We start from the raw sequence: 13,930 nt of genomic DNA on the forward strand, positions 1-13,930 counted from the left end.
TAAAGATTGTATTTTTTTTCTTAAAGCAGAAATACAGTTAGTAAATTTTTAGCTGTGCATACATGTAAAGAAAAGTTCTTAGTAATTATTTTGACAAATGTTTGCACTCAATGTCTCTAGACAGCAACCTAATGAGCAAAGCATTCAGCATCAACAGGTTAGCTAATCTCGTGATTGAATATGAGGGTGCTGCACTACTTCAAGATAAATGACCAAGATTAATCTGCCAAGAATGCATTCAGTTTTGTTTTACAGAAAATGTGAATGTGAAATTCAGTCATTACTTTTTTTTTTTAATACTCTAATCTTACCTGAAATGAAAAGATAAAATAAAAGACAACATCATAAACAAGCCAGAAACATTTTTATGCCTTCTCTTGTAGCGCTTTTGAACATCCTGCTCTGTACCTTGAGATTCCATATCATGACAAATCATCTATTAGTGGAAAGTGGTGCGACATAAGTCCTTCTGGATTTTTTCAGTATGTCCCCACATCACAATACATGTTTTTGACAGATTTCTAGAAATCCTTTCGTAACAGTATATGGAAGGCAATTCCTTCCCTCTCCCCTGCTTCAGGTTTTTTATCAGGACAACATTAGAAATCCACTTCATAAATTAAAAAAATAAATAAAATTAGTTGGTTTTCCCATCTATGTAGTAAAAGTTGACTTTAACAGCAGTAGAGTATATTACAATATCATATGGATAATAGTGGCGTTTTTTTAATCAATGCCATTTAAAATGGTTTTCATATTGGTATTTCATTGCTATTGCAATGAGAGGGGATTACCCCATGCTCACAAATGAGTTAGATACTGTGATGCTAGCACTTCCAGAAAAGAGCTTTAGGTATTTGATTGTTGATGTTGATGGCATCTGTGAAAAGAGGCAATTCTGTACCATGGTCCCTGATTGCACTGTAATTTGTGACTTTGCAAGGAAATTCATAAACCATACCTGAAACCCATCATGCTTTTATTACCTGAATTAAAAGGACTCTTTTCACTGAGTCAATGGCTCCTTACTGTCCTTTGGATCTGATGTGTTTTGCATCCCTGTCAGGGAGATATGGTTTCCATGGGGAGGTGGAGCAGGTTGATCCCTCACTGTTCTCTTGTTGCAGCAGTGGAGCAGGTCTAACTTCCTCAAACAGATTGCCAGTGGCTTCATGAGGGGATTTGGTAAACACTGCTCTTTTTTCATCTGGGTCATTCATGCTGAAAATAGGCATGTGTCCTTTCACTGAAAGGGTATATGTCTGCTTGTGAAATGCTAGTCTACATTTTTTGTTGGGTCATGGCTCTGGGGAGCACCCCCAGCATACCACATATTGCACTGGAGGTAGCCTACATTTTAGGGATGTGATCATCACAGGAATATCCAGGCAAGGAGCTTCTGGCTGCACCAATGTGCATGGACTTGGCAGTGGATGTCTCTGCCATGATCCCCTTCTGTGATGCAGGATCTGGGGGATCAGAATAATGCAGACTTAAAACAGGATTAGGGTGTCATATGTGCAGTAGGAGCTCTAATTTTGACCTTTGGCAGGGTAAAAAGGATCCTAAATCTTGACATTGGAGCAGTGCTTTTTAGGTATGCAAACAAAATTTCTAAACATTTTGTTGTTTGAAAACAAATGTGCTTGAAGTCCTGCAGATGCTGATGAGATCAGCTGAACTTGTTGCCTAACTGTATTTCTGTTTTAGTAACCTGAGTCATTTTTTAGAAGTGACCTCTGAGCAAAAGTGAGTCTCTTTCTTCCATCCTTACTAAAATAAAATGGATAGCCCTGGTCATGAATTCATAATTTTAGGCAAATATTAAACTAGCCTATTTGTTTCTGTCACCAGTATGTCTTTCTGTATACCATATATATGGGGTTATTTTTACTTCTCCATAAATATTTCTTTAAGCAAAATACAATGTTTAATTTGTAAATTTACAGGGGAGATAATAACAATATACAATACATGAATAACCAGTGGTCTCCTTGCTGGGGACTGCTGACATACAAATAATAAACTCTAAAAAAATATAATTAAACAAATACACACATTAAAAAAGGAATAGGATTGGGAATATATTTTCTAATTTGGATTTATATCTGCACATCTAAAAGGAAGAGAAAATAAATTTTCCCAGAGAATTTAAATCAAGTGATATGTCTGTTTTTTCACAAAAAATATTTGTAGATTTCTTCTGGATTAAATTCTGGAAATCTAAACACAGTTGCAGGGAGGATGAAGGGTGGGGGAAAGTGAGTCACAGCAAAAGGCTGTGTATATGCTAGTGAGAAGGCTAAAGATGTCTCCATACCCCTCACATAAGTTTACCTTTTTGAGTCATGGCCTGATTATGCCAAAGTATGTTACAGCCACGGCCTTTCATGATGCTACAATATTCTGGGGTAATAGTAATGTTCTTTCAAGCTTTTAGAGTCTGAATCTCTGCTCTCCCTGAGCTGAATTTCCATTATTTCAAAGGGATGATATAGTTGCACCATGATAGCTGTATTTCTCTGTCAAGACTGTATTGTATTGACACATTTTTATTGCTAAATATTTTTAAAGATATACCTAAAATAATTTACAAGTTTCCCATTGATATTAATAAAAGCAGTGCATGGTTGCAAACTGAATTCCCCTCTGAAAACAAAGAAAACTACTAGCTTTATTGCTGCGAGTCTCCTGCACTGTTACTGTCTATCACTAAGTACTAAGGGAAAAACACTGCAAACAGTGGATAAAGTAAAGAAATCACAGTTTTACTTCATGTTATTTTATCTCTCTTTTGCTGAAATTCAAGAGAATTGTTTTATTTTTCACAGAATGTATTAATGGAAAATATCATTTATACTTGTTTAATATGCCTTTATCTGTGATAAAGTATGCAATCTGAGATATTAAAAAAGTTGTCTTTCAGGAGTCATCTCTAGAGATATTTTAACTGCGTTGTCTTGTTCACAGTACTTAGTCACCAGTCAGTTATAAATAGCAGATATTCAAAAATTAACATGTGAAGTTAACTAGAATTGTATGTATATATATTTTTTTTATTTGAGAGCCTTTCACTAGATGCTTTTAATGATGACAACATACAAATTATATATATTTTCCTTACTAAAAGAGAAGCACTGTTATTTGAAAGTGTTTTCACCGTGACCAGCTACTACTGCAGAAAGAAGCCCCTGAACTGCAACCCTCTGGAAGCCAGGAGTTTTGAATAGGAAAACTTCCTAATGTGCATGCCCTGATCTTCTAGTTTCCCTTTTTCACTCAGTGTGGGCAATTGTTGGAAACAGGATATGATCTTCTAGACAGACTGTCAAACTAATTAGCAAGGTCATTTTAATGTCACGTACAAACGTGTAGCAAACTAAATTCTGTTAGGTGGAACACACACTTGCAGATGCAGCTAGAAAGAGAAGGAGCTTCTTTACACCTTCCCCTCCACCCTTTTCAAAGTAGGCAACACATTATTTGCATAATTTAAAAATAGTGATGAGTATTACTGGTTTTAAGACTGAGTTGAGGTTTGATGTATCTTTAGTTTCTGTAGGATCATGAGGCTGCCTTTATATGATGGTCTCCTCTGATCAGAGAATGTGAAGAAACTCATATATCAGCATTGTGTTTGGGACAGTTCTAAAGGATTTGTCAGTGAAAATGCTGAAACAAATACAGTAAAGTAAACAAATCAGAATGATCTATAAATCTCCAGGGAAAAAAATGTCCATTTTTGACATTTCATTGAAATAAAAATTGTCCATTTTTGACATTACATTAAAATAAAAATTGAGAGACACCGAGAAGAATGGCCTGCCATGCTTAAAGCCAGGCTCCAGATAGAGCCATACTGTAATAAAAACAAATCTGGAACCTGAGCATGTTCACTGCAATTATCATCATCCAGCCTCCATAACATCTGACCTTCCCTAAAGAGAAATATTTTCTTTTTGTTAATGTCCCGTGTTGCACTGCATTTCCCATTGTCATTGGCAGCATATTGATTTAATATCAGGTTGGAGGATTAGCCATAGCAGATACAAGTTGGACATACTGCATTTTGTATAATCTTCTACAGCTGATCCACTGGGAGAATTTATAGAATTTCATGCAACTCTGAAATTGCTATTCCTGTTCCAGGGGGCACGGATGATTTTTCAGATGTTGTACTTTTTTAGTTTTCCTCAGCCCCTTCTGCACTGAATAAAGGGAGATATTGAATGTTTTCAGTATTTTTGCATTAGTGCTGTCATTGGCAGCAACAGCACTTTTTATATGCATCAGTTTGGCTCTAGTGCAGATTTTTTTCACGTTGGATGCCTACTGATGTGCACTGATTTAACTTCTAAAAATGAAACTTAATTTTGTGTAGCTTATAAGTAGTCCCTAGTGAATCTTGGCTCCAAAAAGCTAATATTTTTCAGACATAATCAGCAGCAATAGGTAATGTATTAACATTAGCTATGTTAGCATGTATAAAAAAAAGGAAAGGCTGGGGGAGGAAGTGTGGTGCAGAAACTCAATAGAAAATGTAATATTCTTTTAGCAGTTGCATACTTTGCAGCAATTCTTAATATAAAATTACACACATCAGTGTTACACTCTAGTGTTATTCTCCATGTTTATTCATAATGATTGTTTCATATTTAAAGAACACCAAAATATTGTGTTTTCTCAGCCAAGGACAATAATAGTTTAATAGTAATTTATTTTAAACTGCTACTGATAATACAACCAATCAACACATTAAGTGATGCCAACATTGGCATCTTGCTAAATAATCTCTAGGCTTTGCACCGAGAGTACATCTTTCAAAGATAAGTCAACAAGAGCAATCAGAGCAGAAAATTAGAATTTGGTATCTTAGAATTAAAATACAGCTAAACTAAAGTTTTAATTGGGGTGATCTAAAAGGGCACTTGATGTAATGATCTCTCTCATTTGTTACTAATTGTTTGTTCCTGATGAAGAAGAAACATGTACATTAATGTAGTTGATTTGAGTAAAGATGGCAGTTGCTTTAGTGGCTTGATTTTATTGTTAAACAAGATAGATTTTAAGAATTTGGGAAGACAGTGTTTGCAGCTTTAAACTTACTAGACAATACACTTTTCATCAACAAATACTTTTCATGTAATTTCTCTTGATCTGGTTTATTTATGGTTTGGATGAAGGATAGGAGGAGATTAAAATGCTCTGGAGTTTAAGCATAAGCCAGCAGCAGGTATTGACAAACAGCTCCTACTTCAGTTTCTTAGTAATTCAAATGTACCAAACATAGGAGAACATGGCCATGGAAAAGGAACAGAATTCAAATTAATATTAACTTCTGAAAAATAGATTGTAAACACTTCCCAAATATTTCAAATTGTATTTTACTTTACATATGTACTTAGAGCTTTAGAGGTAGATTTCTTTGTATTTCTCTAATAATGATTCAGGTTTAAAATTCAACCCGAAAGACCTTTGTGATTTAGCTATTTTACAACAGCAAAAGGAAACTGCTAAAACTTTAGTATATTTGTGAGGACATTTGTTGTGTTACCATTGTTACCATATTTCCAAACATGGTTCAGCTCTATTTAGTGTATACCATTTTGCTGACCATCTGGGCCTTGCAGCCAGAAGATGCTGAGTTCTTCCAGCTTCTGTGGACTTCAATAGATTGAAGTGTAACAGAGCTGCAGAGCATTAAGCTCTGAACATACAAGATTTGAGGCAATGGTTTAAGAAGAAGGATGAGGAGTACTGAAAATAACAGGCTCTGAAAACAGAACTAAAAGAGGAGTTTGAAGAACACAAATTTCACACCAGTCATTGACACTGGGAAGACTAGTGGGATAAATGTGGAGACTCACAAAACACAAAAATATTTTTTCTATTTCTCAAACATCATTATACTTGCTTCTTTTTTTTCATTCTTCTTTGGGAGATATTAAAAAAAAAAGTGAAAAAACATGCAACCCAGAATTCAATTTAGGAAGTGTGGCTGAGGGGTGAGGAAGCTTGTTTGGGAGAGGGGCATCATGGTTTTATGTTTGTAGTGCTCAAACCAGGTCTTGAGTGTGAAGCTTATATCTGTTAGCTGAATGTTTCCCTAGCAAAACCATTGGGGAGTAGTAGTCTGTCTCTTTAGTTGGCATTGTTTTGCTTTATATCAGTAATTAAATCTCTGTTGGGTCAAATTATCTCTAGGGTTAAGTTATCAGGAGTCTTGCCTAGGATATAGGAGAGTTAGTTTCATATCCATGGAGGTTCATATATGAATATCCATGCTTAATTATCTACTTTATTATGATAGCTTCAGTAGGAGAGATTTGGGTGTAGACCCAAGAGCCTGATGGCCAGGCTTTTGGGAAAGGGAAAAGGATATTTGCATGTTCATTTATTTCAATTACATTTCTGCTTATATTTTGATGCCCTGTCTCAGTGCCCTAACTATCTAGTTAATATTATTAATAATACGCTGTTAGATGTGCCAGGCTCATCCGATTTCCTTGTAAAGGAAGAAGGAATTTTGAAGTTGGAATTCTCAAAGGAAGCTTAAAATAATCTGAATTTTTATTTCCTGATACGCTAACAACAGAAAGAAAGGTGGAGTTTGTATCCACCATCTCAGGTCAAGAAATCTAGAGATTATTGTGCTTTGTTTTTCTGCTGTGAGATAATAATCCTACAAATCAAGAAACAGACTTGTTAAAGCAGAGATGTCTTCCTGCTTTGTGACTGTCCTTTCCTTACTATCCCAATATACCTATAGTCCGTGGAACCTTAACGATATATGTAAATATTTGAAATTAATAGTAATTAACAAGGATGTGGAGCAAGAAGGCAAGACTTTAAAAGAGCCTTTCTCCTTTAGCTAATTTCCATTGGCTTGAGTTGGACTAGAGATTGAATTCTGTGTATGATGTGACTGTGAGATTGCCAATTTTTCTTAAGAGGAGTAAACATATTTCTGTATGTTTTTCACATGAATTATATGCACAGTCAGAGGTGAGTTTGCATTTTTTAAGAAAAGCTGACTCCCATCTTTTTGCAAATTTTTGTCCAGCTGTTCAAAAGTTAATTCCACTTAAAAATTGCTGTTGATAATAGGTAACTTTGATCCTGTGACAAGTTTTTTTTTATTTCTAAAATATCACATCACTATCAAGGAAAAATAACAGTAGTTATTATGTCAGCTGTTCTAACATTCTCCAAATATCCAACTTTATCTCTGAACAGGGTCTACTAAAGGTTGCTATAGACAATGCCAGAGCTCAAGAGAAACAGGTCCAACTGGAGAAAACAGAGCTGAAGATGGAACTCTTCAGGGAACGAGAACTGAGGGAAACACTTGAAAAACAGTTGGCTGTGGAGCAAAAGAACAGAGGTACCTTGATTAAGCAGACATAAACACCTTGTTATTTATTTCCTTGGGAAACAATTTTCTATCAAACAACTGTGTTTTATCAAAATTTTACCTCCCTTAAATCATGTTAGGTCTCAGCTGACTGCGATGAAGGATGCTTTATAACCTGCCTAATTTTGTATAGGGTCTTCATGAGACTTGGAGCAAGGACCCTCCCTTTTCTCACCATTTTTCTTGAATATTGTTACATCAGTAATACAAAAGCAATTATAAATACCCTTTGTAGGTCGTGATCATTAGGAAAAGGGATAGCTACTTAATACAATTTGTATCAAATTTAGGAATCTACAAGTTTTTAGGAACTCTGTTCTGTTCTTATAGTGCATATTTAGGCAAACTGTATGTAATAAATATAAAGATAATGATAATATACGAACTCTTTATAATGCATAGTAGGTAAAATACATGTTTGTAGAAGTAACAGTGAAGGTTTTTCTTGATGAAGCAGAAGCATTAGTAGCATTTGTAGCATTAACATCAACCCACTGTAAAGCCTGTACATGTTAGAGATTTTTAAATAATTACATTGATGGTGAAGGTGAGACAATTTGGAGTGATTTGCAGTAACTATTTGTATTACAAGCATGTTTCTATCTTTTTTTATGCATTCATCTCTCTGTCTCTGTATGTCTCACCCTTTAATAGTGCCTGACTACTTTGCAAGACAGTTAACCTCTGGCAATCCCTTGCTGTTTAACTCAGACCATGACAAGTCAGATGTGTATTTTTGCAGGGCTAGAGTTAGAAGTCTCTTCTTGTCCAGTTTAATTTTCTGGTAACCACCTAAACAGAGAATTCCAAGAACAATTGGATTCACAGCCAATGTCATTATGCCTTAAACTAACATGCTTGCAGTAAGTACACAATGTAATCCCGTTTCATGCCTTGACCCATTAAAGGAGAGGACTATCACATCATTAATTACCCTTTTTTTAACTTATGAAAACATATTTTGAAAGACAATTGCTGTTAACAATTATCACACCTGTGCAGTGAGTCATCCCTTTGTCCACAACTGGTCCATTCTGCTCAATACAATTGTATTACTTACACTTCTAAATTAATTTGGTAAAAGAGTAAAGTAATTTGGTTAGTCTTCACAACTTTCTCACAACTGCTCAAATATGTGTTCCTTTTTACAGTTGTACAATCACATGCAAAACAGAAAAGGTTTGAGGGGGAACCCATCTGATCTTTAGTTTTGCCATCTACAAATTAAGCCTCTCATTTTAATGAATAGGAGTTCTCTTTCTGGACAATAAAAAAAGAAACTTTTATAGCCTGTTCTCAGATAGGTAGGTGGAGTCAATTGCATTGTGAAGACTTCTTTCTCTTCCCTTTAACTCCAGAGGTCACACGGTTGACAAGGCTGTGCTAGACATATGTGTTTTGAAAAGATAAAATTAAGAAAAATGAATTTCACTCAAAGTTGTATGTCAGAAAAAAACATGGGATAGTCCCTTATTGTGTTCAGGTTACTGAAATAATTGGCAACATTATTTTCAGCATGATGCATTACCTGCTTTTCTATATGCATCCCTCTAATGACAATCTTGCACTGGGAAAACAGTCAGACCAAAGAGGAATGGATTTGAACAGTTAATGGTGGTATGCAGCAAACCAAATATAATGAGGATGACTATCTCTGCTAGTGGATACTTCTGTATCAAAGAAAGAAAAGTATGGATTATTCTTTCAAATAAAAACATCAAAGTAAGAGAGAAAAAATAAGGCCAGGTTGTAATTATTGCAAAAATTCATTCTTCAATTAAAGGCAGAAAAATGCATAGGAGCCTTTACCTACGATTAGTTTTTCAAATAGTAAGTGTCATGTCTTAAAGAAAGTTTCAGATGTCTTAATGGAAGCATAAGCAAGAGGGGAGAAATGTACCAACTTCCCTGCTAAGTGAAGAGGTACCATATAAAAATACTGAAAAACACTTAAAAGCTACAGCATAGAAACACAAGCCACTGTGTCATATACAGGTCAAACCCTTCATGTGAAGGGTATCTTCAGCATTAGGCAACATCTATCTATCTATCTATCTATCTATCTATCTATCTATCTATCTATCTATCTATCTTTTGCTCATCATGTTAATAGAAGTGAAATATAATTCTGTTTAGTGGCTACAGATGAGTTTTTTTGCCTTTTTTTATGGACTGTTGGATTCACGGCTGCTACTGTATGTTCTGCAGAGCTGCTTATTTACTGTACTGTTTCCTTCCTTCTTTTTAAATTTTCCAATTAGTGATTCCTAAGGCTGTAGGATGTGTCTCATCAACTGGTGAAAGTAGGATAATATCTCTTCTGTGAGCAGCTACACAGTAAGGGTTTGCTAATTCTGGCTCTGACTGCTGTAGTCACATCTACAATGTGTCAGCCATGATGACATTTTAATTCAGAAAGCAACATATGTTTCCTTCTCATTTATTGCAATCACTTTCAAAGTACTTATAATGAAAACATTAAAACCATGCAATGATTCAAAATGTATTTAGTTTAGCCTTTGTATAGATGCTAGCTGTTCTGTGATAATATGAGCTAATTAGCCTGTAAAGTAGTTGGTGTTGTACAAAATGAGAAAGAACCAAAATTCCAAAGTCTTGGATGTAAATTATGTAGTTAGTCTGACTACAGGATATGTGCTTATGTTAATTTTGTGCCTGAACAGTTCTGTATGGCAGCACAAAATATACAAGATTATCTAAAAGGTGGTTCTTCTTAGCATATGAATTAAAGAGTAATAACAATGACAGTTCCCTTTAAAAGTTTCATTATTTGCATTTTGTGAATGATACCACCATCACAGTCTACTGTCCCTGGGGAGTATGAACTGGTGGAAATATTTTTTTGTGTTTTCCAGCCTTCATTCCTAGGCATATACCAGAGGTTGCTTTGCAGTTAGATATAGGTCTAGATAGATCTTGACATGCAAACCTAACAGTTCCTAGTATCTGGGTTTGGTAAGGATAATTCTTCTGGTGCATATAAAGAATTCTTTAGTGATATTTTTTTAGCTAGTGTCAAAATAACAGAATGTCCTGGAAAGGATTTTCCAGGAAGATCTTAGGACAAAAAAGCTTTTTACATGCACATCCATGAAAACCCTGAATGTGCTATATAAGAACATTTAGGGTTTGGTGGGGGAGAAAATGCTATCCTTTACATGATTGCTTCAGAGGTCCACATTGGTTTAATGGAGTAGAAACAATTGGTTGACTTTACCCTTTTCCATCAGGAGCATAACTTGCAATATGTTCCTTTAGTTAGAGATTCTGGAAGTCTTACCTCTGTGGTTATAAGTAACTGGTAACACAGAAGTGAAAATTGTGATGAAGATCCATACTGGACTTGCCATCCTTTTCCTAAAGAGTTGAAGCTGAAGAAATTGAAGGAAAACATTTTTTCTACATAAGGACTTTTTACATTTTATTTCAAAATACTAATTTCTTTACTAACATTTTCCCTCACATTTGACAAAGCATATTAAATTTACTTGACTGGAGGATCCAGCACCATAAAGGATTTGCTGTGAGTTCTTTAAGGTTAGATGGCTGATGGGACAGACACCAACAGAAAGCAAGAAAGAGAGAAGGGGAAGACACAATGGAAATGTGGAAAAGAAATAAATATGGGGAGGTCAGATGGCTTGCAGGAAGCAGAGCTTGGAGGGGAGTTAGAAGACTCAGGGCCTTTCCCCAAGAAATGAGGACCAGAGCAGGTTGGGGGCTGCCCAGGACCCAGGCAGATGGATTCCCCTCTTATGCAAGAGAAGCTGCAGGGAGGCAAGAACTGCATCACCGTGTGTCTGTTAACTGTGCTATGAGAAATAGAAATGGTGAAATTAATTCTGAAAACCCCCTCACCTCCAGAGACAGGGGTTTATCTACATCAGATGATTCACAAAGTACATTCCATTGCTGGTTTTCAAGGTTTTCTGATTTGAAAATTCACAGATTGTCAGCTGTTTATTAAAAAAAAATAAATCATTGCTTGATACCACATACAGTTTTTAATACTGTCCTACAGAACAGTAGCATTTGGAATATTCCAGGGTGATTCCAACAAATTTCAAGTAATTTAACTGGTTACTGTGTAATTAATCGATTTATATGAACATCTCAGTTAGAGTGTTTCTCAGGACGCTTAATAGGTCATCATGCAGCCAAGTTTCAGATCCAAACTGAAGTGCACTGATGTTATTTTCCTTTCACAGCAATAATTCAGAAAAGGCTAAAGAAGGAAAAGAAGGCAAAGAGGAAATTGCAGGAAGCACTTGAATTTGAGACTAAACGACGAGAGCAAGCAGAGCAAACACTGAAACAGGCAGCTTCAACAGATAGTCTCAGGGTCCTAAATGGTAAGAAGCCAATTTTTGCCTCTGTGCCATAAACTTCCAATTTAAGTGCCAAAAGAATCTTGTTATATAAAAAATTGATAACACGATGGAAAGGGAAAAAAAGGAAAATCTCTTTTCTTTCCTTCATTCAAATGATACCTCTATCTTTATAGCTTTGTTACCTTATATAGTATGTGCAAATAAACTCACTGGAGAGAATGTTCAAACTAGGACAATTTTATATTATTATCTTGAGAAGTCAATTTTTTTCTTCCTTTTTTTCTTCCCCCCTTTATGCTTGAAAAATCTATTGCTCATTAATCTTCCCAGTCTAACAAAAAATTGTCCTGGCCTCCAGTCATTGTTCAACATTAAAAAAACTGACAAAGGTTGATTGTATTGTAATTCAGCATTGGAGTAACAGGTTGTAAAAAGGGCTATAAGAATCAAATGAAATATGTGTCAGTCTTACCTTTCTATCTTTCTAGACTCTCTGACCCCAGAGATAGAAGCTGACCGCAGCGGGGGCAGAACAGATGCTGAAAGGACAATACAAGGTAGGAATTTGCAAAAGGCTATAAATCTAGATCTTGCTATATGAGTTTTTCCTCAGCTTTAGACTGCTATTCAAGCATGTAGCCTACCATCTGGGCCACATCAAAACAAGTTCAAACAAGGTCAAGTTCATCTTGCTTGTTTATAAGAGAGAATACATTCTGTGCTGATAGATTTTCTTTAAATTAATAGGTCATTTTTGTTTATACAGAGCAATTAAAGAAGAATAATTATTTTGAAGCAGTATTGTTTTGAATCTCAGACATGCTGAATGCAGTTTTTGTGAATATGTGTAGTTTGATTTGAGCTAATGATGTTTTTAAAGGTATATTTAAAACATCTTGAGCCTTTTAACTGTACAAATGGCTAAACCTAATGGGTAACATTCAAGGCATGATGAGAATTTCATAGCTAATAGTCAGTGGCAGTTACTGAAAGGTGTGTTTCAATAAGCTACTCTGAGCATTAACAATAAATAAGCTGTTTATTCCCATCTTGGAATTTTCATTTACCACATCCCATTATTTACATTTTAATAAAACAAATCTGCTGAGTAAATTATACATGAAATACTAAAGAGAGCCATATTACTTCCCCTGTGAATCTAAATGTATATATACATTGCAAACATCAAGATATTAGTAAAGAGCAAATTTTGAAGATAGTATTTATGTTATAATATCTGTTCTTATCAACAGGCTAAATCTACTTACATGAATACTAAGCAATAAAAACAGCAATTGTTTTCAATGGTAAATGAAGGTGCATTTTTCAGAGGCAAGCCTAAAAGGATTAGCTCCAGTAATCACACTCAATTGCCTTTATTTTGCATTTTGAAGTCAATCATCTTAACAGTATCATTTGACATCTTCTGTGTGTTATTTAATCACATTTCCTAACTTCCAAGGAGTTGTTACTGGTGTGCCACGAGGACGCTGTAACAACAAAATAAAAAAGTCAAGAAGCTTTTAATGGATTGAACATATAAACAAATACCAAAGATGCAATAAGTTCTTATGAAAGACAAACACACAAATATAAACAAAGACATTTAAAGCAAGTTATGTCTGCAGAGTCAATAACACAGAAGTTGGAATATGCCAGATTAAATGTTGCCTGGGAAGCGAATACATGTTATGAGGTCTGTTACCCTAGAATTCTGCCTTCCTTCCCATAAAACATGCACATTATTCAAAGCACCATTTGATATAATTAATTTAGTAAGAATTCAGCCATTATTTCATTTTGTTATAATCCAGACATTGTGTTACTTCTTTTGATGCTAAAACAGACTTCTAATTTCTTGGGAGGCCATGCTGCTGCACTGGTTGCTGCAGTACTTCTACTCATTGCAAATATTAATTGTTCCATCTTCAGAACATTCTTGCAAGGAGGTGAAATTTGGAGTATTCCAATTTGATGGCTGGGAAACAGAGTCAAATACAGATTAAGATGACATATTGCTTAACTGTCAAGTATCAAAGACCTAATTTTTCAGAATAATTTGCATTTTTCAGAATAATTTGCATTTTTGGCAGAAGCATGCAGGTGTAATCAAATCACCGTTCCTGTTGAATTCGGTCTTGCTCATAGGCTGAAATATAAAGTT

General features: G+C 35.1%; 1 protein-coding gene across 6 annotated transcripts in view; it reads left to right on the plus strand.

The window, feature by feature from the left end:
• Positions 1–13,930, plus strand: part of DACH1 (dachshund family transcription factor 1) — a 352,403-nt gene that overhangs the window by 303,893 nt on the left and 34,580 nt on the right. For all 6 annotated transcript variants that reach the window (XM_071431094.1, XM_071431091.1, XM_071431092.1 and 3 more), the window contains 3 exons: positions 7,237–7,384; positions 11,644–11,787; positions 12,255–12,323. In XM_071431094.1, coding sequence (XP_071287195.1) covers positions 7,237–7,384; positions 11,644–11,787; positions 12,255–12,323 — 361 coding nt within the window. The remainder of the gene's footprint in view (positions 1–7,236; positions 7,385–11,643; positions 11,788–12,254; positions 12,324–13,930) is intronic.

This window comes from Agelaius tricolor, unplaced genomic scaffold (genome assembly GCF_023055355.1).
Source record: "Agelaius tricolor isolate 1412-34295 unplaced genomic scaffold, bAgeTri1.0.p SCAF_7, whole genome shotgun sequence".
Taxonomy (NCBI): domain Eukaryota; kingdom Metazoa; phylum Chordata; class Aves; order Passeriformes; family Icteridae; genus Agelaius; species Agelaius tricolor.